Raw genomic sequence first — 27840 nt, forward strand, 5'->3', positions numbered from 1 at the left:
CCCCTATCCCCATAACCCAGTAACCCCACCCAACACTAAGGGCAATTTTGGACACTAAGGGCAATTTATCATGGCCAATCCACCTAACCTGCACATCTTTGGACTGTGGGAGGAAACCGGAGCACCCGGAGGAAACCCACACACACACGGGGAGGATGTGCAGACTCCGCACAGACAGTGACCCGAGCCGGAATCGAACCTGGGACCCTGGAGCTGTGAAGCAATTGTGCTATCCACAATGCTACCGTGCTGCCCCCCTGTTCAAGACTAGGGAGGTTATGCTGCAATTGTATAGGGTGTTAGTGAGGCCGCATCTGGAGTATTGTGTTCAGTTTTGGTCTCCTTACCTGAGAAAGGACATATTGGCACTGGAGGGAGTGCAGAGGAGATTCACTAGTTTGATCCCAGAGTTGAGGGGATTAGGTTATGACGAGAGGTTGAGTAGACTGGGACTGTACTCATTGGAGTTTAGAAGGATGCGGGGGGATCTTATTGAGACATATAAAATTATGAAAGGAATAGATAGGATAGATGCGGGCAGGTTGTTTCCACTGGTCGGAGAAATCAGAACTAGGGGGCATAGCCTCAAAATAAGGGGAGGTAGATTTAGGACGGAGTGTAGGAGGAACTTCTTCACCCAAAGGGTTGTGAATCTCTGGAATTCCTTGCCCAGTGAAGCAGTTGAGGCTCCTTCTTTAAACGTTTTTAAGAAAAAGATAGATGCCTTTCTAAAGAATAAAGGGATTCGGGGATATGGTGTACGGGCCGGAGAGTGGAGCTGAGTCCACAAAGATCAGCCATGATCTCATTAAATGGCGGAGCAGGCTCTAGGGGCCAGATGGCCTACTCCTGTTCCTAGTTCTTATGTTCTTACTCACACCTGTCCTGTAAACCAGGAAGGTAAGTTATCAATGACAAGAGCTGTTTATAGTTAATGGTCAAACATGTCAAATATTTGAGGTGGAAGCAGGAAAATAAAACAAATGGACAATGATCAATCTTTAAGGCCAATCCCAACCACAGAAATTATGTCAAAGAGTATTTGCAAGTCTGAAATTGGGGCAGCACAGTGTTAACAGTGTTGCCTCACAGTGCCAGAGACCCCAGTTTGATTCCAACCTTGGGTGACTGTCTGTGTGGAGTTTGCACATTCTCCCGATGCCTCCTTGGGTTTCCCCTGGGAGCTCCGGTTTCCTCCCACAGTCCAAAGATGTACATGTTAAATGGATTGGCCATTCTAAATTGCCCCTGTGTCCAAAGGTGAAGTGGAGGTAGGGTAGGAGTGTAGCCCTAAGTAGAGTGCTCTTTCAGAGGGTGGGATTCTCCGGCTGCGTCCGCCCAGCAACCGGAAATTTGATGTCAATGGACCTTTACATGGCCCGCGTCCTGCCTGCGGCAATTTTACACAGGCGGGGCGGACGAATCCAGCCCAGAGTATCAGTGCAGACATGATGTGCCGAATGGCCTTTTCTGCAGTGTAGAAATTCTATGATTCTACGATTCTACAATCGCATTGAAGCCTCATACTTCAAGGGGGTAGAATTTCTGCAGGGGTATTCCGACCTTCCTCAGTTTACGTGTTCTCTGTATGAACTTTTTGCCAGTTTGCCGCTGAAGTTACAGTGAGGGATTGGGAGTTGCATCACAGAAATTATAACAAAGAGTCTTTGCAAGTCTGAATATTCACACAAAATACACTGCTCTTTTTGTATTACAGTGAGTGACACATAACTGAAACAAAGACCCTTTGCAAAGTTACATTTATGTTCCATATTTCCATAGTGCCAGGAGGGGACATGAGAAGTCTTTGGCAGGTAGGATCAAGGATAACCCTAAAGCTTTCTATAGATATGTCAGGAATAAAAGAATGACTAGGGTAAGAGTAGGGCCAGTCAAGGACAGTAGTGGGAAGTTGTGCGTGGAGTCCGAGGAGATAGGAGAGGTGCTAAATAAATATTTTTCGTCAGTATTCACACAGGAAAAAGACAATGTTGTCGAAGAGAATACTGAGATTCAGGCTACTAGACTAGAAGGGCTAGAGGTTCCTAAGGAGGAGGTGTTAGCAATTCTGGAAAGTGTGAAAATAGATAAGTCCCCTGGGCCGGATGGGATTTATCCTAGGATTCTCTGGGAAGCTAGGGAGGAGATTGCTGAGCCTTTGGCTTTGATCTTTAAGTCACCTTTGGCTACAGGAATAGTGCCAGAAGACTGGAGGATAGCAAATGTTGTCCCCTTGTTCAAGAAGGGGAGTAGAGACAACCCCGGTAACTAAAGACCAGTGAGCCTTACTTCTGTTGTGGGCAAAATCTTGGAAAGGTTTATAAGAGATAGGATGTATAATCATCTGGAAAGGAATAATTTGATTAGAGATAGTCAACACGGTTTTGTGAAGGGTAGGTCATGCCTCACAAACCTTATTGAGTTCTTTGAGAAGGTGACTAAACAGGTGGACGAGGGTAAAGCAGTTGATGTGGTGTATATGGATTTCAGTAAAGCGTTTGATAAGGTTCCCCATGGTAGGCTACTACAGAAAATACGGAGGCATGTAAATTTGCAGACGACACTAAAGTCGGTGGAGTTGTGGACAGTGCGGAAGGATGTTACAAGTTACAGAGGGACATAGATAAGCTGCAGCGCTGGGCTGAGAGGTGGCAAATGGAGATTAATGCAGAAAAGTGTGAGGTGATTCATTTTGGAAGGAATAACAGGAAGACAGAGTACTGGGCTAATGGTAAGATTCTTGGTAGTGTGGATGAGCAGAGAGATCCGGTGTCCATGTACATAGATCCCTGAAAGTTGCCACTCAAGTTGAGAGGGTTGTGAAGAAGGCATACGGTGTGTTAGCTTTTATTGGTAGAGGGATTGAGTTTCGGAGCCATGAGGTCATGTTGCAGCTGTACAAAACTCTGGTGCGGCCGCATTTGGAGTATTGCGTGCAATTCTGGTCGCCGCATTATAGGAAGGATGTGGAAGCATTGGAAAGGGTGCAGAGGAGATTTACCAGAATGTTGCCTGGTATGGAGGGAAGATCTTATGAGGGAAGGCTGAGGGACTTGAGGCTGTTTCCGTTAGAGAGAAGGTTAAGAGGTGACTTAATTGAGGCATACAAGATGATCAGAGGATTAGATAGGGTGGACAGTGAGAGTCTTTTTCTTCAGATGGTGATGTCTAGCACGAGGGGACATAACTTTAAATTGAGGGGAGATAGATATAGGACAGATGTCAGAGGTAGGTTCTTTACTCAGAGAGTAGTAAGGGCGTGGAATGCCCTGCCTGCAACAGTAGTGGACTCGCCAACACTAAGGGCATTCAAATGGTCATTGGATAGACATATTGACAATAAGGGAATAGTGTAGATGGGCTTTAGAGTGGTTTCACAGGTCAGCGCAACATCGAGGGCCGAAGGGCCTGTACTGCGCTGTAATGTTCTATGTTCTATATCAGTCAACAATAACACCAGTAAAATTCACAGCTTGGTTCATGTTAATAATATAAGATAAATCTAGGATGAGATGTGTCCATTTAGTTGTTGGACTTTCTCCCTCTGTAAATTGCTGCATTTAATTAGTGAAGGCTGTTTGTTTTTACCAGAATCTTATCACTGATGGAAAGTAATTACTTTCACTAATTAAACAAACATTTTGCACCAGAAAACTACCATTAGTTTAACGTTTGACTTGTGCGATCTATTAATTCTCACTTATTACAAAGAATGCAGCAAATGTTAAGCAATTCATCCAATTTAGAAGTGTAAATATAAAGTGGCTTGATGTGCAGTTTTCCTTTTGTTTCCTTGTACAGGTCTAGAAACATTACAGAAACGAATGCATTGTGGTTCCAGCACTTTATTTACAGGTAATCATTCTTCTCAGCATAAAGACATGTCCATGTTCAATTTGCTTGAATTGGGACTCACCTGGGCACTTTGATGCCACAATTCTGGATATTAAACAGTTTACTCCATTCTGATTTGATGGTTACAACAAACAACATTGAAGTAAGACAATGTATAAAAAGTCAGTCAATATGAAACACCTAAGTCACTTACAAGCAATGTACAGCTAGACAGCTATCTAACTTAATGTTCAAACTTGAAGTTTGCAGTAACATTGGTCCTTTGTTCAAAACACAAAATCACACATAGAAACAGTTTGAAAACAATGCCATCTCTACAAAGTCGAGGTCTCATCTCAGTGGGAGGGATTCAGTGAAATGAGCCATGGCAGGTAAAATTGTATAACACCAGTATGGCTAACAAAATGCTCTTTTCCACGCGATAACAAAATAACAAAAGTTAAGAATCATTGGATCAATTGAAGATGATTACAGTAATCATTTTATGTGAATCTTTTTATATCTTGTTGGTCCTATTGTGCTTCATGCCTCTGGTTCGTATTCCTGATACTCCCCCTAAGATGTGAAGAAAGAAAAATTATTGATTGCTTCCAAAATTGTATGAACAATTGGCTCTCATTTTTGCCATAAAAGCACAAAATATAATTCAACACTTCTTAACATATCCTGCATTGGTGTGCCTACATTGATTTAGTTCATGTCTTCCAGTAGGTTATGGTACCTCAGAAGTTGAAATTGCCACTATTGATTGTGCGGACTCATTCAGCAGCAGACATACATTTCCCTCGGTCAATACTCCAAGTCAAATGGACATATATATGTGTACTTAACACAATGTGAAGGCCTCCATAGAAAAATAATTAACTGTGACCTGAAATCTACACCCAATTTAAAAATAAATTAAGCAGCACAAAACATGCATAGTAAACTGAATTAATTTTACTGAGGTTGGATGTATTTTTAAATCACTAACATAAAAAATACCTTTCTCAAGATAATTAATTTCATTCTGCAATCATTTAAAAATGGCACTGAATGGCACAGTGGTTTGGGAAACATCTCACTGTGCAGATCTAGGGCGGTATTCTCCGAGCCTCCACGCTGAAATCGCAATCAGCACGGGGGCATAGAATAGGCGTCAACCCCGAAATCCGGTCCGACGCCGCTCCCGCGATTCTCCGGTTCCCAGAGAATCGGCGCGAATCACATGCGCGCCGTCTATGCAGCACGGGTAGGGAGACATTGACAGGGGCCACCCTGGTGGGGGGATCCTTCACCGGGGGGGTGCCTCACGGACGGTCAGGCTAGCGATCGAGGCCACCGATCCGCGGGCGTGCGATCTCAGGGGGCCTATATTGTCGGGGCCGGTCCGTGGTCTGAGTCCGCCATGTTGCACGGGGCGGCCTCTGAAGGCCGTCGCCGTGTGCATGTGCAGACTCCCGACCGGAAGTGCAGAGCCCCATATCGGCAGACAGAGCTGCGAGGACTTCAGGGATGTCCAGAGTGAAACCCCTGCGTTCTGACGCTGGAGTGGGTACATAGCCCCATTACTGGAGAATCCCACCCCTAGTTTTTGCTCGCAAGGCTATTAGGATGAAAGTCTCTCTTTGCTGAGTGGAGATCCTTTTCAAAACATCTGGGTTGTGTCAACATCATTTGAAGTCGGCACAAGCTCAAAGCCGAAGACTCTTCATAATTCTGCACTGATTGCAGTGACAAGCTCACAGGCCACAGATACCAGGTGCAGGAAATGGAAGCCAGGTATTTGTACCATGAGGCACCTTCTGGTGAATTTGTCTTTGAGTAATAGAGTGGGGGTAAAATGGAGCAGCCTCAACTTCACACTAACACATGTTTTACTTTTATGTCGACACCAAGTTTTAAATATTCCATTAATTATCACAGTTTAATGTTAACAATTAAATTGTTTCATTAGAAAAACAATTACTGAATAAATATCGTGAAGTACAAAAAATACAACATTACAACATTAATCTTATGCCATATGTGTTAATTATCATGACACTTGCCTGTCAAGTTGGGCCCAGTTTTGCATTTGTTATCTCATGGCATGTCTTTAATATTTAATAGCTAAATTATAGTGGTCTGAACAAATGCTTGAAGCCTTGATATGTGGGTGGCAAAAAATTAATTTTGAATATGCATTTTTTTAATGGGACATTTAAATTACTGCTGTTATTGGCCCCAGAATACAAGGAACATGGTTGCTTTCTGAGGGGACAAAATTGATTAGCACTGCAAATGGTGTGAGGTCTGCACTCCATAATTAACCCACACCTAGTCCTTCTAATGCAGGCAACTTTGCATTGTTTATCCAAGGCCCTAATTGTAACATGCAGCTGTCGCCTCTTAAAGCAGCGATGCTTTCTGGCTGCAGTAGATGTTGGAAGTGATTTGGAAAGAGTGTTCAAACAAGCAGAATACTGAAGAATGGTGTAACAGGGCAACTGAATGCTCCAATGTTGTCTGAGGCAGTACTAAAGGCCTTATTGCAGAGCGTGACAGGAGAAAAGTGGCCTTTATTTATTTTGGACCACAAGGGCCTCCAGACAGACACGAAGAAGCAGTTTGGCTCTCAGTCTCGGCCAGCAGTTTAGCCCCAAGGTCCTAGATGCAGTGCTGCAAAAGGTTTGATGAACTTATAAGATTGGTCAAGGTAAGTGACAGCATCTTCAAATACCATGGCTGGGATTCTCTGAGCCCGCGCCGGGTTGGAGAAACGGCGTGGGGGGCGCGAGAATCCCGCCATGCCGCTCCAACTCCGGGCCGCCGATTCTGCGGTCACAGGTGAATCGGCGGCAATTGTGCCCGCGCTGTCGCCGGTCGGGGGCCGTTGAAAGCGGCCCCCGCGGCGATTCTCCGCGCTCGACGGGCCAAGTGCCCGCGAAGTCCCGCCGGCATTGGTCACATATGGACCCATCTGGCGGGACCTCGGCGTTCTGGTTGCGGGGGCCGTCCTGGCGGGGGGGGGATCCGACTCCGGTGGGGGCCTCCACGGTGGCCAGGCCCGCGATCGGGGGCTACCGATCGACGGGCACGCTCATTCTGGGGGGGGGCCTATGTTCCTACAGGCTGGGCCCCTGTAGGGCTCCGCCATGTTGTGCGGGGGCCGGCGTGGAGACGGCCGGCGCGCACATGCGCTGGTGCGGAGACGGCTGGCGCACGCATGTGCGGTCCCGCGCCGTCTGTCGCGCGCATGCGCGGACCTGCGCTGGCCGTGCAGGGCTGGCTTTCGGTGCCGGAGCAGCGCACAGCACACCGGCGCCGTTCTAGCCCCTGAAATCCGGAGAATAACTGGGCCAGGAGTCCCGTTGACGTCGGCGTACGCCACTCCGGTGTTTATGCAGGCGTCAACACTTGGCCAGGTTTTCGGAGAATTCCGGCCCATATCCCAGCAAGTGAAGCACTAAGTACCAAATTGTGCTCAATTCACCATCTCCTTGTCTCTCACCACCAACTAATAATCTCTCTCAAGTATGACTCATACTTCGCATCAACAGCTTCATCTCACCCTCACAGCTACAATAGCTTCACCTCACCCTCACAGCTACAATAGCTTCACCTCACCCTCACAGCTACAATAGCTTCGCCTCACCCTCACAGCTATAATAGCTTCACCTCACCCTCACAGCTACAATAGCTTCGCCTCACCCTCACAGCTACAATAGCTTTGCCTCACCCTCACAGCTACACATGAACACCGCAACCTTCAGGTTTCCCTCCAAGTGACACAACATCTAGACTTGGATCCATATCGCTGTTCCTTCACTGTTTCTTGGTCAAAATCCTGGAACTCCCTCCCTAACAGCACTGTGGGTGTACCTACACCACATGAGCTGCAGCAGTTCAAGAAGGCATCTCACCACCACCTTCTCAAGGGCAATTAGGGATGGGCAACAAATGCCAGCCTCGCCAGTGATGTCCACATCCCAGAAAAGAATTTAAAACATCTTAGCATTGCTGCAAACACACATCTCATACTTTGCACACACTGCCAGCTATTGAACCATGACTGACACAGCGCACAAATGGATTATACCATGATCAGTGAGGCATATCCCTCTCTTTTGCAGGACAAGACGGTACGCAAGTCTAGACAGAACCATCTATTCTTTAGGTGATAGGTAGGGCTACATATCCTTCCCATGGTCGCCATCATTAGAGTGGCCATGACTGGGGGCGTAACAGCAGCAGGTCTGAAGCCATTGAAGATGACATTATGCTCATATATAATCTTCCTTCTCACATCCAACATCACCCCCCAATCTCTTCTGATTTACAGATTATCTAAACTTGCTCCCCCTCCTCTCCGACAAACATACCCTTGTGTCTTCCGATATCCTTAAACTGGAGCCAAGCAGTGGTGAAGGAGCAAGAAGTGGAAGAGGAGGCTAATGATGAAGAAACATTCTCACTCATTTTCACACTTGTAGCCACCTGTTCACATACTTGCATCGTGCATTGTTTAGAGAGTATCTTAGAGGTCAGAGTCACTAGCATGAAGGTTCAGTTCAGTTCAGATAAAGCATCTCAGTTCAGTTAAAATATATGTCTGTAGCTAGATTAGCAGTTTCCTTTCAAGCAATTCAGAAGAGGGTTATTAGAAGGTGAGTCTAATCAAGCTGGAGCAACTTCTGATGAAATGCAACCAGAGTTCCTGCATGGCTCTTACAGGATTCAGCTTTTTTTTAAAACAATTTCAGAAGATCTTTTTTTCTCAAAGTAGTGTCAAGACAGCTGTGTTAAGCAGGTATTCCTGTTGGTAATTGTATTTTAACAGTGGATTAAGAGCTGAGATTAGTTTTTTTGCTGTTTGCGTAGGAATAAAGATAGCAGTTAAGGGTCACTGTGTTCACTGCATCGATTAGCATTGTTTAAGGGGTAACTGGAAGCTATTTTCTGGTGTGATGTTAAAGATATTTTAATACTGTGTTAGTAATAAAGTTGATTTTAATATGCCATATCCCAATTTCTTCGTGAAATCACTCCTGAAGCTAGGTATCTTTCCTCACAGTCTTACAAAATGAAAATAAAATAATTGGGTATCTGTCCAGTATCCTAGTTACTGTTGGGATTTGTACGGGATCGCAATAATGGCTAGGAGAGAATTACGGGAGTTGAATTTCAGGTTATAAGGGTGTGAATAAGGAGTTATGTCTTATGGCGTTAGTCTGCTAATTTTATGCTGTGAGAAATTGTGGCATCTTGCTAACACAGGCAGTGGAGGAGTTGAAAAGGTGGAAGAGAGATAAACATCGTGAGCGGGATTCTCTGATCCTGAGGCTAAGTGTTGACGCCGTCGTAAACGCCGTTACGTTTCACGACAGCGTCAACAGGCCCTCAGAAGCAATGATTCCAAGCCCCTCAGTAGGCCAGCACGGCACTGGAGCGACCCACGCCACTCCAGCTGCCGAGACCAGCGTCAATTGGGTGCTGTGGGACTGCGCATGCGCGCTGTGGCCAGCGCAAATGCGCGCATGCGCAGTGCGACCGGCACGGATGTGCGCATGTGCGGTGGTTCCATTCTCTGCGCCGGCCCCGACGCAACATGGCGTAGGGCTACAGGGGCCGGCGTGGAGCAAAAGAGGCCCCCAGCCCGAGAGGCTGGCCCGCCGATCGTGGGCCAGGTCACAGTGGAGCCCCCCCCCTCCCCGGGGTCAGACCCACCCCCTCCTCCCCCACCAGGCCGTCTCCGGATGGATGCACGCCGAGGTCCCGCCAGGTAAGACCACACGTGGACGGCGCCGGCGGGACTCGGATTTTTTTGCGGGCACTCGACACATCACGGGCGGAGAATCGGCGGGGGGGGGGGGGGGGGGGGGGCGACCGGCGCCGTGCCAACCGCGCTCTGGAGAATTGGCGGACCGCGTCAAGTGTCGTTGCGCGATTCGCGCCGGCCCGGCGATTCTCCGGCCCGGCATGGACTGCGAGAATCCCGCCCCGTACATTTCTTTGGGTGATGTAAGTAAAGAGGCAGAAGCCAAGGATAGATTGTTGGACTGGTTGGATGTGAGCTGAGGTAACAATATGGGGGAGAAAGAGGAGCCATTACTGGAGGCATTTTCACTGAGATCAGATATATAGAAGCAGAAATACATAACTGCAATCCCACTGATTTGGAATGAAAGCGTTTTGATGGTGTCAAAAGGTGCAGAGACAAGGGATAATAAACCATCGTCACACAAAGGATCATGGTGTGATCTACCCAGGTGGGAACAGAGTCACATTGCGCATGATCAGGGTGTTTCCTGACACTCGGACCGCCGAGAAACACCACGCTATTGAATAACCATTCGGGTAGATTGGTAGCCACAGCAGGGAATGGGCAGCCGACGCCGTACTTAGTCCCATATTCTGCACTAAGGAGCTCCGCTCGCCGATACTCGACAGTGCAGGGAGATATTGGGATGCCATTTATCTCCTGACCCCCCCCCCCCCCCCCCCCACCTAACACAACCCTCAAACCACCTGGATAGGGGTCCTCGGCTTTCCCACACCCGTGCAGGGCATCCCTAGGCCCAATCCCCATCACACAAAAACACCAGCTTGGCACCTTATCAGTGCTACCTGTCATTCTGGCAGTGCCCCTTCCAGCTAGCAGTGCCACTTGGGCAGCTTGGCAGTGCCTGGATGGCACCACCAGTGTGCCAGGCTGGCAGTGCCAGGATGTCACCCTGCCCAGAGGGCAAGCAGCTGGGCACCTCCAATCCCCTGGGAGACCCCCACTGGTGCCGTTCCACCTGGTTTCTATTTGTGGAGACCAGCCCTGAACGGCACTTGCCTAAGGTCTCCAAGGCGAAGGGGTTGGATCGCATGACTTGGTTAGATCTTGGGAAATCATATTAGAGTGAGACTAGCTGAATTCACATTGCGACGCCTCGCGAGATTGCGTTAGATCTTGTGAGGCATGGCGAGCCAGGTCGATCCCAGAAGAGGGATCTCCCAGCACCTACTGGCTGCACTGCTCTGCCTTTTGGGCGCAACACACTGGTAGATCTTGCCCCTCATTTTTTACTTTATTTTGGGTCGTTCCAGTATTTAAAATTCAAGGGATTGTAGAAAATTGAACCAATCCCACAAAAAACCATTAGTTCTGAATTTCATGAATTGGGTACCCGTACATCATCTAGAAGTTGCTCTTCTCAAGTGCAATTAAGGATGGGTAATAAATGCTGGGCAATTACTGTCAGTGATGCCCACATCCCGTAAACAAATAAAAAAAAGTTTTGGTATTGTTATGGGCGAGGCGTTTTCAGAACCCCAAAATGTATCATGGAGTTCAACCAACCTCTCCCTTTAATGGATTTGTTGCTTTTCCTAGCACATGGCTTTTTCCCCAGGTGTGGGATTACAATTATGGACACGTGGGTTTTTAAACACAAAACACTTTTAATTCCATGAACTCAACTTAACATCTGAAATAAACATTGGAACTCTTAACACCCTTTACTTCAAAGATAACTCAGAAAATATTGCAACAGTAAATAATTCCTTAAAATGTTCCTTCAAACTTCCAAGAGACTTAACACCTTTAAACAGTATCACATCAAGTTAAAGGATATATATTTTTTCTGTAGAATGGCAGAGACATATTAGCTTGGTTGACTTCAGCTCCAGCACCTTGCTTTCTTCCTGCAGTTCTCTGGAAACCCACAGACACACCCACACTGCTTTCTCAAACCTGGCTTTCTCCCTTCAAGCAGATCACAGCAAAACAGAACTTCTCAAGCTGCTGTCTCAAACTGGCTTTCTACTTTTAAACTGCTCTCAGCAAAACCAGACAGGCATTTATCAAACTGCAAAACCACCCTTCAAAATGGCTGAACTGAGTTGAGCTCCACCCACTCTATGACATCACTGTTTTCTTAAAGGTACATTGCTTAAACATCCAGTTCTTAAAGGTACCCTCACATGACACCCGTGACAGGATGTTTCAGAGACCGTCACTTGTAATCATGCACAGTGTAAAATTGCCTCTCCAAAGTGATGTATTGGTGCTTTGGTTAGTTGCTAATTTTAAAAGTTGTATTCCACACTAATTTTAATACAAATTCATTATAACCCTCTTTTGACTCAGCAAATGGACAGGTAAGCTGTTTTAGGTTTTCTCCAACCCTCCCAAAGGTTGTGGGTGGGGGAAAAAGTGTGCGACCAACTGGTGGAGCACATGTGTAATGAGACAGGATTGATTCAGGATCTCATAGTTAGGGATCCTCTCGGAAGGAGCGATCACAATATGGTGGAATTTAAAATACAGATGGAGGGTGAGAAGGTAAAATCAAGCACTAGTGTTTTGTGCTTAAACAAAGGAGATTACAATGGGATGAGAAAAGAGCTAGCTAAGGTAGACTGGGAGCAAAGACTTCATGGTGAAACAGTTGAGGAACAGTAGAGAACCTTCCAAGTGATTTTTCACAGTGCTCAGCAAAGGTTTATACCAACAAAATGGAAGGATGGTAAAAAGAGGGAAAATCGACCGTGGATATCTAAGGAAATGAGGGGGAGTATCAAATTGAAGGAAAAAAACATACAAAGTAGCAAAGATCAGTGGGAGACTAGAGGACTGGGAAATCTTTAGGGGGCAACAGAAAGCTACTAAAAAAGCTATAAAGAAGAGTAAGATAGATTATGAGAGTAAACTTGCTCAGAATATAAAAACAGATAGTAAAAGTTTCTACAAATATATAAAACAAAAAAGAGTGGCTAAGGTAAATATTGGTCCTTTAGAGGATGAGAAGGGAGATTTAATAATGGGAGATGAGGAAATGGCTGAGGAACTGAACAGGTTTTTTGGGTCGGTCTTCACAGTGGAAGACACAAATAACATGCCAGTGACTGATGGAAATGAGGCTATGACAGGTGAGGACCTTTTTTTTTCTTTTAAAAAAAAATGTATTTATTAAAGTTTTTTAAAAACACAATTTTGTCCCCTTACAAACAATAACCTCCCCCCCCCCCCCAGCCCCGGTAACAAAATAACACAAAATTGCGCTGAGCAAGACATATACATGGCAAAATGGTATATTTACATAGCTTTATACACTGGCTCTCGCCCGCACGTGCCAGTTTCCGCCACCCTCCATGTTTATCTCCTGCTCATCCATCCCCTCAAACAATCTCTCGTTCCCCCTCCCATCCTTTCCCCCCCCCCCCCCCCTTCCAGGGTTGCTGCTGCTGCTGCTGACCGACCTTCTTCTAACGCTCCGCGAGGTAGTCTAGGAACGGTTGCCACCGCCTGTAGAACCCCTGCGCAGACCCTCTCAAGGCAAACTTAATCCTCTCCAGCTTTATGAACCCAGCCATGTCGTTTATCCAGGCCTCCACGCTGGGGGACTTCGCCTCCTTCCACATTAGCAAGATCCTTCGCCGGGCTACTAGGGACGCAAAGGCCAGAATGCCGGCCTCTTTCGCCTCCTGCACTCCCGGCTCATCCACTACTCCGAATATTGCTAGCCCCCAGCTTGGCTTGACCCGGACTTTCACCACCTGAGATATTGCTCCCGCCACTCCTCCCCAGAACCCCTCCAGTGCCGGGCATGACCAAAACACGTGGACATGGTTCGCTGGACTCCCTGAACACCTTCCACATCTGTCCTCTACCCCAAAGAACCTACTCAACCTCGCCCCCGTCAAGTGCGCTCTGTGAACCACCTTAAATTGTATCAGGCTGAGTCTGGCACATGAGGAGGAGGAATTAACCCTACCCAGGTCATCAGCCCAAACCTTCCTCGATCTCCTCCTCCAACTCCTCCTCCCATTTACCCTTCAACTCTTCTGCTAGGGCTTCCCCCTCTTTCATCTCTTGGTGTAATGCCGAAACCTTGCCCTCCCTGACTCATACACCCGAGATCACCCTGTCTTGAATTTCTTGTGCCGGGAGCAATGGGAATTCCCTGACCTGACGCCTCACAAAAGCCCTCACCTGCATCTCTCTAAATGCATTTCCCGGGGGTAACTCAAACTTCTCCTGCAGTGCCCCTGGGCTCGCAAATGCCCCGTCAATGAACAGGTCCCCCATTCTTCTAATCCCCGCCCGATGCCAGCCCTGGAACCCCCCCGTCCATCTTCCCCGGGACAAACCGGTGGTTACCCCTGATCGGGGACCACACCAAGGCTCCCACTACACCCCTGTGCCGTCTCCACTGGCCGCAGATCCTTAACGTTGCCGCCACCACCGGGCTTGTGGTATACTTTGATGGCGAGAGCGGCAGTGGTGCCGTCACCAACGCCCCCAAGCTCGTTCCTTCACAGGGCGCCATCGCCATCCTCTTCCATGCCACCCCCTCTCCCCCCATAACCCACTTGAGGATCATCGCCACATTTGCTGCCCAGTAGTAGCTCCCTAGGTTTGGCAGCGCCAGCCCTCCTCGGTCCCTACTGCATTCCAGGAACCCTCTCCTTACCCTCGGGGTCTTATTCGCCCACACAAACCACATAATACTCCTACCTACTCTCTTGAAAAAGCCCTTGGTGATCACAATGGGAAGGCACTGAAACACAAACAAAAACCTCGGAAGGACCACCATTTTGGACGACTGCACTCTACCCGCCAACAAGAGCGGCAACATGTCCCATCTTTTGAAGTCCACCTCCATTTGGTCCACCAACCTCGTCAGATTCAATTTGTGTAGGGCCCCCCAACTCCTGGCTATCTGGATCCCCAGATACCGAAAGCTCCCCTCCGCCCTCCTCAGCGGTAGGTCCCCTATACCTCTTTCTTGGTCCCCTGCCTGTAGTACAAAAAGCTCACTCTTCCCTACATTGAGCTTAAAGCCCGAGAACTCCCCAAACTCCCTCAGAGTCTGCATGACCTCCACCATCCCCTCCATTGGGTCTGCCACGTACAGCAGCAGGTCATCCGCGTATAGCGACACCCGATGCTCTTTTCCCCCGCGGACCACTCCCCTCCATTTATTAGACTCCCTCAGTGATATGGCCAAGGGTTCAATCGCCAATGCAAACAACAGGGGGCACCCCTGCCTCGTTCCTCGGTACAGCCGAAAGTACTCCGACCTCCGCCGGTTCGTCACCACACTCGCCACCGGGGCGCTGTAAAGGAGCTTAACCCAGCTAATAAACCCTCCCCCGAACCCAAACCTACGCAACACCTCCCAGAGGTACTCCCACTCTACTCGGTCAAAGGCCTTTTCCGCGTCCATAGCTGCCACTATCTCTACCTCTCCCTCCTCCGATGTCATCATTATCACGTTTAAGAGCCACCGCACATTGGTATTTAATTGCCTGCCCTTTACGAATCCCGTCTGGTCTTCATGAATCACCCACGGGACATAGTCCTCAATCCTCGTGGCCAGCACTTTTGCCAATAACTTAGCGTCCACATTAAGGAGTGAAATCGGCCTGCACGATCCACGTTGCAGTGGGTCCTTGTCTCGCTTCAGAATCAAGGAAATTGTCGCCTCCGACATTGCCAGGGGCAGGTCTCTTGCCTCGTTAAAGGTCCTCACTAGTAGCGGGGCCAACAGGTCCACATACCTTCTGTAGAACTCCATCGGGAACCCGTCCGGCCCCGGGGCCTTCCCCGCCTGCATGCTCCCCAAACCCTTACTCAGCTCCTCCAACCCGATTGGTGCCCCCAAACCAGCCACCTCTTGCTCCTCCACCCTCGGGAACCGCAGTTGGCCTAGGAATCGTCTCATCCCCTCTTCCCCCCCTGGGGGCTGGGATCTGTACAGCTCTTCATAGAAGGCCTTGAATACCTTGTTTATTTTCGTTGCACTCTGAACCGTGGCTCCCCATCCATCTTTGATTCCCCCTATTTCCCTCGCTGCCGTCCTCTTACGGAGCTGGTGTGCCAGCATCCGACTGGCCTTTTCCCCGTACTCGTAGGTCGCCCCCAGCGCCTTCCTCCACTGTGCCTCCGCCTTCTCCGTGGTCACCAGGTCAAACTCCGTCTGGAGCCGTCGCCTTTCCCTAAGTAATCTTTCCTCCAGGGCCTCTGCGTATCTCCTGTCCACTCGCAAAATCTCCCCCACTAACCTCTCCCTTTCCATGCCCTCTGTCTTCTCCCTATGAGACGTGATGGAGATTAGCTCTCCCCTGATCACCGCCTTCAACGCCTCCCATACCACCCCCACTCGCACCTCCCCGTTGTCGTTGGCCTCCAAGTACCTTTCGATACACCCCCACACACCACCTCATCTGCCAGCAGTCCCACGTCCAGCCGCCACAGCGGGCGTTGGTCCCTCTCCTCTCCCAGCCCCATTTCCACCCAGTGCGGGGCATGGTCCGAAACGGCTATGGCCGAATACTCCGTCCCCTCCACCCTCGGGATGAGCGCCCTGCCCAGAACAAAGAAATCTATCCGGGAGTCGGCCTTGTGCACGTGGGAAAAGAAAGAAAATTCCCTGGGCTGCGGTCTTGCATACCTCCATGGGTCCACTCCCCCCATCTGATCCATAAACCCCCTGAGCACCTTGGTCACCGCCGGCCTCTTTCCCGTCCTTGATCTGGAGCGGTCTAGTGCTGGATCCAGCACTGTATTGGAGTCCCCTCCCATTATCAGGCCTCCTATCTCCAGGTCCGGAATGCGCCCCAACATGCGCTTCATGAATCCAGCATCATCCCAGTTCGGGGCGTATACATTTACCAACACCACTCACGTCCCTTGCAACCTACCACTCACCATCACATATCTCCCTCCATTATCCACTACGATAGTCTTGCCCCCCCCCCCCCCCCCGGCCGACTAGCCATCTCCTTTTCTGGGCCAATCCCGTGTTCGCGTCTCCCTCACCCTGCAGTCCCCCAGTCGGGGGACCTCCGTCCCCACCACCTCTTCTGTGTCCCATTCCCTTTCGGCCAGTGCAGCAGCAACCCTTTCCCCCCCTCTCCCCCCCGTTCCCCCTCTCCCCTCCCCCCGCTAGATCCCTGACTAGCTTTTTTGCTCCCCCCCCCATATCACTCCCGTAAGTCAGCTGACACCTGCTGACCCCGGCTTCCCCCGCCATCCCTTTGACCCCCCCATGTGGGAGTCTCCCATCAATATGCGTTCCTTTGTTCCCCTTCCTGCGCAGGGGAAAAAAAAAACGCGCTTTCCAAAGCCTGCAATCCCTGCGCATGATTGCCCCCCTATATACAACAACCTTCATACATCAACGCTCAAACACCCCCCACCCTCACAAACCCTCAGTTAGAGTCCAACTTTTCAGTTAGTATAAAGGTCCACGCCTCTTCAGGCGTTTCGAAGTAGTGGTGTTGGCCATTATGTGTAACCCACAGTCGCGCTGGCTACAACATTCCAAATTTCACTCCTTTCCGATGCAGCACCACTTTGGCCCGGTCGAAACCCGCTCTCCACTTAGCGACCTCGGTGCTCCAGTCCGGGTATATTCTGATCTCAGCATTGTCCCACTTGCTGCTCCGCTCCTTCTTGGCCCATTTCAGGACCCTCTCTCTGTCCGTAAACCGGTGAAATCTCACCACCATCGCCTTTGGCGGCTCATTTGCCTTGGGCTTCCTCGCCAGCACCCGGTGCGCCCCTTCCAGCTCCAGTAACCCCGGGGGGGCCTCCGCCCCCATCAGCGCCCCGATCATTGTGCCCTCTATATGCCGCGGCGTCGGCCCCCTCCACTCCTTCTGGGAGATCCAGGATCCTCAAATTATTTCTCCTCGACCTGTTCTCCAGGTCTTCGAGTCTTCCCGCCCACGTCTTGTGTAGTGTCTCGTGCCGCTCCACTTTCACCGCCAGGCCCAAGAGCTCGTCCTCATTCTCACTCACTTTTTCCTGGATCGTCACCTCGTGGGCTTTCTGGGTTGCCCCAAGTCCTTCAATTATTGCCAACATAGGTGCCACCATCTCCTTACGCAGCTCCTCGAAGCAGCGCTTGATGAATTCCTGCATCTCCTCTTTGTCCCCGGTCGCCGCCATTTTGCTTGTCTTCCCTCTCTTCTCCCGCTGCTCCAATGCCACTTTTCTGGCTGTTTCATAGAACATAGAACAATACAGCGCAGTACAGGCCCTTCGGCCCACGATGTTGCACCAAAACAAAAGCCATCTAACCTACACTATGCCATTATCATCCATATGTTTATCTAATAAACTGTTAAATGCCCTCAATGTTGGCGAGTTCACTACTGTAGCAGGTAGGGCATTCCACGGCCTCACTACTCTTTGCGTAAAGAACCTACCTCTGACCTCTGTCCTATATCTATTACCCCTCAGTTTAAAGTTATGTCCCCTCGTGCCAGCCATATCCATCCGCGGGAGAAGGCTCTCACTGTCCACCCTATCCAATCCCCTGATCATTTTGTATGCCTCTATTAAGTCTCCTCTTAACCTTCTTCTCTCCAACGAAAACAACCTCCAGTCCATCAGCCTTTCCTCGTAAGATTTTCCCTCCATACCAGGCAACATCCGGGTAAATCTCCTCTGCACCCGCTCCAAAGCCTCCACGTCCTTCCTATAATGCGGTGACCAGAACTGTACGCAATACTCCAAATGCGGCCGTACCAGAGTTCTGTACAGCTGCAACATGACCTCCCGACTCCGGAACTCAATCCCTCTACCAATAAAGGCCAACACTCCATAGGCCTTCTTCACAACCCTATCAACCTGGGTGGCAACTTTCAGGGATCTATGTACATGGACACCTAGATCCCTCTGCTCATCCACACTTTCAAGAACTTTACCATTAGCCAAATATTCCGCATTCCTGTTATTCCTTCCAAAGTGAATCACCTCACACTTCTCTACATTAAACTCCATTTGCCACCTCTCAGCCCAGCTCTGCAGCTTATCTATATCCCTCTGTAACCGGCTACATCCTTCCACACTATCGACAACACCACCGACTTTAGTATTGTCTGCAAATTTACTCACCCACCCTTCTGCGCCTTCCTCTAGGTCATTGATAAAAATGACAAACAGCAACGGCCCCAGAACAGATCCTTGTGGTACTCCACTTGTGACTGTACTCCATTCTGAACATTTCCCATCAACCACCACCCTCTGTCTTCTTTCAGCTAGCCAATTTCTGATCCACATCTCTAAATCACCCTCAATCCCCAGCCTCCGTATTTTTTGCAATAGCCTACCGTGGGGAACCTTATCAAATGCTTTGCTGAAATCCATATACACCACATCAACTGCTCTACCCTCGTCTACCTGTTCAGTCACCTTCTCAAAGAACTCAATAAGGTTTGTGAGGCATGACCTACCCTTCACAAAGCCATGCTGACTATCCCTGATCATATTATTCCTATCTAGATGATTATAAATCTTGTCTCTTATAATCCCCTCCAAGACTTTACCCACTACAGACGTGAGGCTCACCGGTCTATAGTTGCCGGGGTTGTCTCTGCTCCCCTTTTTGAACAAAGGGACCACATTTGCTGTCCTCCAGTCCTCTGGCACTATTCCTGTAGCCAATGATGACATAAAAATCAAAGCCAAAGGTCCAGCAATCTCTTCCCTGGCCTCCCAGAGAATCCTAGGATAAATCCCATCAGGTCCCGGGGACTTATCTATTTTCAGCCTGTCCAGAATTGCCAACACCTCTTCCCTACGTACCTCAATGCCATCTATTCTATTAGCCTGGGGCTCAGCATTCTCCTCCACAACATTATCTTTTTCCTGAGTGAATACTGACGAAAAATATTCATTTAGTATCTCGCCTATCTCTTCAGACTCCACACACAATTTCCCATCCCTGTCCTTGACTGGTTCTACTCTTTCCCTAGTCATTCGCTTATTCCTGACATACCTATAGAAAGCTTTTGGGTTTTCCTTGATCCTTCCTGCCAAATACTTCTCATGTTCCCTCCTTGCTCGTCTTAGCTCTCTCTTTAGATCCTTCCTCGCTACCTTGTAACTATCCATCGCCCCAACCGAAACTTCACACTTCATCTTCACATAGGCCTCCTTCTTCCTCTTAACAAGAGATTCCACTTCCTTGGTAAACCACGGTTCCCTCGCTCGACGCCTTCCTCCCTGTCTGACCGGTACATACTTATCAAGAACACGCAGTAGCTGATCCTTGATCAAGCCCCACTTATCCAGTGTGCCCAACACTTGCAGCCTACTTCTCCACCTTATCCCCCCCAAGTCACGTCTAATGGCATCATAATTGCCCTTCCCCCAGCTATAACTCTTGCCCTGCGGTGTATACTTATCCCTTTCCATCATTAACGTAAACGTCACCGAATTGTGGTCACTGTCCCCAAAGTGCTCTCCTACCTCCAAATCCAACACCTGGCCTGGTTCATTACCCAAAACCAAATCCAACGTGGCCTCGCCTCTTGTTGGCCTGTCAACATATTGTTTCAGGAAACCCTCCTGCACACACTGTACAAAAAACGACCCATCTATTGTACTCGAACTATATCTTTTCCAGTCAATATTTGGAAAGTTAAAGTCTCCCATAATAACTATCCTGTTACTTTCGCTCATATCCAGAATCATCTTCGCCATCCTTTCCTCTACATCCCTAGAACTATTAGGAAGCCTATAAAAAACTCCCAACGGTGACCTCTCCTTTCCTGTTTCTAACTGCAGCCCATACTACCTCGGAAGAAGAGTCCCCATCTAGCATCCTCTCCGCCACCGTAATACTGCTCTTGACTAGCAGCGCCACACCTCCCCCTCTTTTGCCTCCTTCTCTGAGCTTACTAAAACACCTAAACCCCGGAACCTGCAACATCCATTCCTGTCCCTGCTCTATCCATGTCTCCGAAATGGCCACAACATCGAAGTCCCAGGTACCAACCCATGCTGCCAGTTCCCCTACCTTGTTTCGTATACTCCTGGCATTGAAGTAGACACACTTCAAACCACCTACCTGAACACTGGCCCCCTCCTGCGACGTCAAATCTGTGCTCCTGACCTCTATACTCTCATTCTCACTTACCCTAAAACTACAATCCAGGTTCCCATGCCCCTGCTGCATTAGTTTAAGCCCCCCCAAAGAGCACTAACAAATCTCCCCCCCAGGACATTTGTGCCCCTCAGGTTCAGATGTAGACCATCTTGTCTGTAGAGGTCCCACCTTCCCCAGAAAGAGCCCCAGTTATCCAAAAATCTGAATCCCTCCCGCCTGCACCATCCCTGTAGCCACGTGTTTAAATGCTCTCTCTCCCTATTCCTCATCTCACTATCACGTGGCACGGGCAACAACCCAGAGATAACAACTCTGTTTGTTCTAGTTCTGAGCTTCCATCCTAGCTCCCTGAAAGCCTGCCTGACATCCTTGTCCCCTTTCCTACCTATGTCGTTAGTGCCAATGTGGACCACGACTTGGGGCTGCTCCCCCTCCCCCCTAAGGACCCGGAAAACACGATCCGAGACATCACGTACCCTTGCACCTGGGAGGCAACATACCAAACGTGAGTCTCTCACGCTCCCACAAAATCTCCTATCTGTGCCCCTGACTATAGAGTCCCCAATTACTAATGCTCTGCTCCTCTCCCCCCTTCCCTTCTGAGCAACAGGGACAGACTCCGTGCCAGAGGCCCGTACCCCATGGCTTACCCCTGGTAAGTCGTCCCCCCAACAAGTATCCAAAGCGGTATACTTGTTTCTCAGGGGAACGACCGCAGGGGATCCCTGCACTGACTGCTTTTTCCCAGTCCCTCTTACAGTTACCCACCTATCTCCAATCTTTGGTGTCCTAAATGTGGGTCCGGTCCATGCAAGTTAGTAGGGGACCTCGCTCCTCTCTTCCCCACGGGTTGGCTGTAAAAAAAATTCCGTTGGGACTCTTCTATCGAGCCCGAAAGTCCGTGTTCGCGGGAGCTGCCGTATCGTGCGGCTTAGCTCCGCATAGCCGCAACCGGAAGTCTTGACAAGTGAGGATCTTGAGAGGATTGTTATCACCAAGGAGGTAGTGATGGGCAAGCTAATGGGGCTAAAGGTAGACAAGTCTCCTGGACCTGATGGAATGCATCCCAGAGTGCTAAAGGAGATGGCTAGGGAAATTGCAAATGCACTAGTGATAATTTACCAAAATTCACTAGACTCTGGGGTGGTTCCGGCGGATTGGAAATTAGAAACGTGACACCACTGTTTAAAAAAGGAGGTAGGCAGAAAGCTGGTAATTATAGGCCAGTGAGCTTAACTTCGGTAGTAGGGAAGATGCTGGAATCTATCATCAAGGAAGAAATAGCGAGGCATCTGGATGGAAATTGTCCCATTGGGCAGACGCAGCATGAGTTCATAAAGGGCAGGTCGTGCCTAACTAATTTAGTGGAATTTTTTGAGGACATTAACAGTGCAGTAGATAACGGGGAGCCAATGGATGTGGTATATCTGGATTTCCAGAAAGCCTTTGACAAGGTGCCACACAAAAGGTTACTGCATAAGATAAAGATGCATGGCATTAAGGGGAAAGTAGTAGCATGGATAGAGGATTGGTAAATTAATAGAAAGCAAAGAGTGGGGATTAATGGGTGTTTCTCTGGTTGGCAATCAGTAGCTAATGGTGTCCCTCAGGGATCAGTTTTGGGCCCACAACTGTTCACAATTTACATAGATGATTTGGAGTTGGGGACCAAGGGCAATGTGTCCAACTTTGCAGACGACACTAAGATAAGTGGTAAAGCAAAAAGTGCAGAGGATACTGGAAGTCTGCAGAGGGATTTGGATAGGCTAAGTGAATGGGCTAGGGTCTGGCAGATGGAATACAATGTTGACAAATGTGAGATTATCCATTTTGGTAGGAATAACAGCAAAACGGATTATTATTTAAATGATAAAATATTAAAACATGCTGCTGTGCAGAGAGACCTGGGTGTGCTAGTGCATGAGTCGCAAAAAGTTGGTTTACAGGTGCAACAGGTGATTAAGAAGGCAAATGGAGTTTTGTCCTTCATTGCTAGAGGGATGGAGTTTAAGACTAGGGAGGTTATGCTGCAATTGTATAAGGTGTTAGTGAAGCCACACCTGGAGTATTGTGTTAGGTTTTGGTCTCCTTGAGAAAGGACGTACTGGCACTGGAGGGTGTGCAGAGGAGATTCACTAGGTTAATCCCAGAGCTGAAGGGGTTGGATTACGAGGAGAGGTTGAATAGACTGGGACTGTACTCGTTGGAATTTAGAAGGATGAGGGGGGATCTTATAGAAACATATAAGATTATGAAGGGAATAGATAGGATAGATGCGGGCAGGTTGTTTCCACTGGTGGGTGAAAGCAGAACTAGGGTGCATAGCTTCAAAATAAGGGGAAGTAGATTTAGGACAGAGTTTAGGAGGAACATCTTCATCCAAAGGGTTGTGAATCTATGGAATTCCTTGCCCAGTGAAGCAGCAGAGGCTCCTTCATTAAATGTTTTTAAGATAAAGATAAATAGTTTTTTGAAGAATAAAGGGATTAAGGGTTATGGTGTTCGGGCCGGAAAGTGGAGCTGAGTCCACAAAAGATCAGCCATGGTCTCATTGAATGGTGGAGCAGGCTCGAGGGGCCAGATGACCTACTCCTGCTCCTAGTTCTTATGTTCTTATGTTCTATTCACCATTCCAATTTCTGCAGAAAATGGGCCAAAGCCATTGTGAGGCTGGGACCACATTAAAATAGAATACAGAAGTGACTTTCTGGATTCAGGCTAATGCAATATCAGGCAGTCCAGAGCCAGATGGCAGCAAGTTAGGTGAGAGGAAGTCCAAGGCAATAATGGCCCTACAAAAATATATATAAAACTTAGGTTTCTGGGATCCTTCTGCACACTCTAACCAATTTTGCCCTATAATGGCGAGCATGATTCTATGTATGTCAAAGGTCCCCATATTATGGATGGTGGGAAATGCAGCCCCACAGTTATTTAACACTCTGAGGAGCATTAATTGTTCGCAAGGCTGCGTACTTAGCCCCCTACTATACTCCCTGTACACACGATTGCGTGGAAAATTTTGATTTCAACTCCATCTACAAGTTTGCTGATGACACAACCATAGTGAGCCGGATTTCAAATGACGATGAGTTAGAATACAGGAAGGAGATAGAGAACCCAGTGGAATGGTGCAATGACAACAATCTATCCCTCAATGCCAGCAAAACTAAAGAGCTGGTTGCTGACTTCAGGAAGCAAAGTACTGTACACACCCCTATCAGCTTCAATGGGGCCGAGGTGGAGATGGTTAACAGCTTCAAAATCCTAGGGGTGCACAGCACCAAAAATCTGTCCTGGTCCACCCACGTCGATCCTACCACCATGAAAGCACAACAGCGCCTATACTTCCTCAGGAAACTAAGGAAATTCGGCATGTCCACATTAACTCTTACCAACTTTTACAGATGTACCATAGAAAGCATCCTATCTAGCTGCATCACAGCCTGTATGGCAACTGCTTGGCCCAAGACCACAAGAAACTTCAGAGAGTCGTGAACACAGCCCAGTCCATCACACAAACCTGCCTCCCATCCATTGACTCCATCTACACCTCCCGCTGCCTGGGGAAAGTGGGCAGCATAATCAAAGACCCCTCCCACCCGGCTTACTCATAAAATTAATCTTAATTGCTTATTATAATATTTAAATTGCTTGCCCAATAGCTGCACAGAGAGACCCCGTCCACTTGCAAGTTAGTCTGGGTAAAGCTGGAAAAGGGGGTTCTGCGAAAACTACTCCCAATGTATTCAGGTCCTGGAATGGGAATAGAACCTGTGATCTTCTGATTTGGACGCAAGAGTTCTACACTGAGCCAAGGCTGAAGCACATCGGTTAAGAGGGTGAGTAGGGGGTGGAAGCCTTCACAGACATAAAAAAAAATGAAACTCAGGTGTGGTTAAGCCAAGGAAAGGAAAATAATGGGAGTTTATTTATTAAAAGAATGATTGGTCAGATTCTCCGTTCCTGAGACTAAATGTTGACGCCGGGACAGGATTCATAGAGTTCTACGACAGCAAAACAGGTGCCGCATCTGGACCGCTTTAGCGACCGTTGGGGGGTTAGCACTGGCGCCACGTGCAATATGATTGATTCCAATGATTGATTCCAATGGACAGCACGGTAGCACAGTTGCTTCACAGTTCCAGGGTCCCAGGTTTCATTCCTGGCTTGGGTCACTGTCTGCGTGAGTCTGTACGTTCTCCCCGTGTCTGCGTGGGTTTCCTCCGGGTGCTCCGGTTTCCTCCCACAGTCCAAAGATGTGCAGGTTAGGTGGATTGGCCGTGATAAATTGCCCTTAGTGCCAAAAAAGGTTAGCTGGGGATGCTGGGTTACGGGGATAGGATGGAGGTGAGGGCTTAAGGGTGCTCTTTGCAAGAGCCGGTGCAGACTCGATGAGCCAAATGGCTTCCTTCTGCACTGTAAATTCTAAGTAAAACAGTGTCAGATTCGCCGGGTTTCGGGATTGACACTCGAGAGTTGACAAGCTGCAGCTGCATGTTAGCATTCCACACCTCACACACACTCTCATTCCAGCTAACAAGATTGCATTGGTTGCACTGAAGGCCATCCATCCTGTTGATGGGTCAGCTGGGGCCAAAGGGTACCTAGGAGGGGGCCTGGGAGGGCACCCATACGACCTGTGGCACTACGTTCACAGTGGGCAGTCAATGGCATGCGCAGCTGCATGGCTGCCTTGTCGGCTGCGGCAATAGTGTTCCATGCCAGTCCACCTCGACCCCACAGCCCATCTCCTGGCCACCCCCGCTACTCCCCCAGGCGCTGGCAGAAGCACCCCAGCCAGCGGCACAACTGTCAGCACACTTTGGCGATGCTGGACACTTTCTGTATCCCCTCTCTCACCCACATCAGCCACGGCACCTGTATCATGATGTTAGAAAGGACAAGTGAACCTCGCCGCTGGGAATTCCCTCCAGCGGAGGCCGGAAAATCGTGGTGGCCCCGGAGAATACCGGGTCAGGCCCGCTAATGATACGCAAACGGTTTTTACTGTACGTGTGGATGGGACGCATTGACGCTGCTGTTGACGCACCAAAGAATTGTGATTTGGTGTGAATCTGGCGCCCGTCACGATTTTGCCGTCAAAACCGATTCCCCGCTCAATTACCTGTCCCAATTTTGGCCTTGGCTGACGGAGAATCCTGCTTGATGTGTTTAGAATGGCAGGGTTTAGAATGTTCTGAGGAGTGAGAGAAATATTTTTGGGGTTCAGAATACAGCTGGGTTTCTATAAGAGAAGAATGTGGGCACTGGAACAATAGGTTTCAATTACATTAATTTTCTTGTATAGCCTTGGAATTTCTTTATCTCCTTAGGAGTATGTTTTGATTTACATGTAAAATGACATATGTCATGTTGGTTTTTCTTCATTATCGAACATGGACATTTCTTGTGTGCGTGGCGTCCTCTATTGTGTGTACTTGTGTGACAGTGAAGCCCGATTGGAAACCTGCATGGTTTTCCACAACATGGGCAAGGATGAACTGTCTGATCTTGTTGAGACTACACTGTGTTTTTGGCCTACCTTTTGTCCTTAGTTCCCTCTATTCTTTGCTGTTCGAAGGAAACAACGTCACTACTTGAGATTGCTCCCCAGGTATTTCTTTCTTGTGTATATTTCTCCTTGGCTCTGGTGAACAGATCACATTTCCTGATGTTCGCCTCCAGGAAATCCTTGAATCTTAATCTCAGCCTTCCCCTCAGGCGGTGTCCAAGTTTAAGTTGTGAATACATGACTGTTTTAGGGATTTTATTATCAGTTGCATCTAGTACACATTCACTCAATCTGAACTGGGCTCTGATAAGGAATGTTTCAATTCCAGAAATTTCTGCTCTTGTACTTTGCCCTCCGATTTCATGCTCATCATGTTCCAAATGCATCTCATGTGGAGCCTGTCCAACTACTTAATATGTCTGGAGTAAAGATAAGGTAAAGTCACCATAGACCCAGATGACCATAGGCTGCTTTCCCCTTTGAGGGGGAGAGCTGACTGGTGGTGATTTAACCTGAAGATCACAACACCTCAGGTGAGAGGCAAGGTTGAGAAGACAGGCCTTCATGAATAACTTCAGCCATTACAGGAAATGAACCCACGCTGCTGGCTTCGCCCTGCATCACAAACCAGCTGTCTAACCAACTGAGCTAAACCGGGCCCCCCGGTAATCCATGCCCTGCAGGACTATAGGAGAGTGGGTATTATTTCCATAGCTTCGTACAAAACAAGTTTTATTGTAGCTTGATAACTCATTTCCTCCACAATTTCTCATGGAAATGGCTAAATGCTCAGCTTGCTTTGACAGTTCTATTTGCCACTTCACTGTCAATGCAGACACTCCTGAAGATTTGGCTTCTGAGATAGGTCGCGTTATCTACAGCCTCCAAAATCTTGCAATTGATTGTTACCGTCATGGGGTAAAGCCAGAAATTACTGGTGGTTGTTGGAGCATCTCTGTCTTTCTTGAGATGATGGACCATTAGCCCATAATCATCACACACTTTTGAATACCAGTCCATAGTCAAATGAAGGCCATGATCACAGTTTGTTACAAGGGCATAATAATTGGCAAACAATAATTCCCATATCATCATCTATCATACATTAATTGCGAATTTCAGTCAAGTCAGGTTGAAGAGATTGCCATCTGTTATGAATTGGATGTATATTCCATCAAATACCCCAGAAAGCAAGGCAGCTAAGAATATACCGAAAAGCAAAGGGGCCATGACACACCCTCGCTTCACACCAATTGTTCCATCAAAGTGTTCAGAGTCATTGACTTCAGTGGTTATTCCATTATGAAATTGCTTCATCGGATGGGCAGCTCGATTCGGACATCCGGGTTTGGCAAACAAAAGCAGGTTTGCAAATGCTTGGTCTCTAGCTTTCTTATCAACTGATAGTATTTAGTGCTCTGTTGGGGTTACCAAAAGTCTTTTTTTAAATTAGCAAAAAATCAATCTTCAAAGATTTTATAAATCAATTTTAATGGTAGTAATAACATATCATTTACACAGGTGCACTGAATTAAGTATATATGGAGCGAGGAAGGTTGGGAGAATTTTTTATATTCCCCTTTGACTCATAAGAACAGATCTTCAATTAACAAT

At 48.2% G+C, this 27840-nt stretch overlaps 1 protein-coding gene and 1 long non-coding RNA gene across 5 annotated transcripts in view; one reads left to right on the forward strand and one right to left on the reverse strand.

Moving 5' to 3' along the window:
- The first annotated feature begins 1717 nt into the window (after window positions 1-1717).
- LOC140426920 (uncharacterized) lies at window positions 1718-8751 on the forward strand. Its single transcript, XR_011948345.1, has 3 exons — window positions 1718-1814; window positions 3802-3855; window positions 8159-8751. It is a non-coding gene; the product is annotated as an uncharacterized lncRNA (long non-coding RNA).
- Window positions 3830-27840, reverse strand: part of sncb (synuclein, beta) — a 99305-nt gene continuing 75294 nt past the window's right edge. For all 4 annotated transcript variants that reach the window (XM_072512204.1, XM_072512206.1, XM_072512203.1 and 1 more), the window contains exon 6: window positions 3830-4410. In XM_072512204.1, the coding sequence (XP_072368305.1) occupies window positions 4378-4410 (33 nt within the window). In that variant the 3' untranslated portion in view covers window positions 3830-4377. The remainder of the gene's footprint in view (window positions 4411-27840) is intronic.

The sequence above is a fragment of the Scyliorhinus torazame genome, chromosome 7 (assembly GCF_047496885.1).
Source record: "Scyliorhinus torazame isolate Kashiwa2021f chromosome 7, sScyTor2.1, whole genome shotgun sequence".
NCBI classification, from domain to species: Eukaryota; Metazoa; Chordata; class Chondrichthyes; order Carcharhiniformes; family Scyliorhinidae; genus Scyliorhinus; species Scyliorhinus torazame.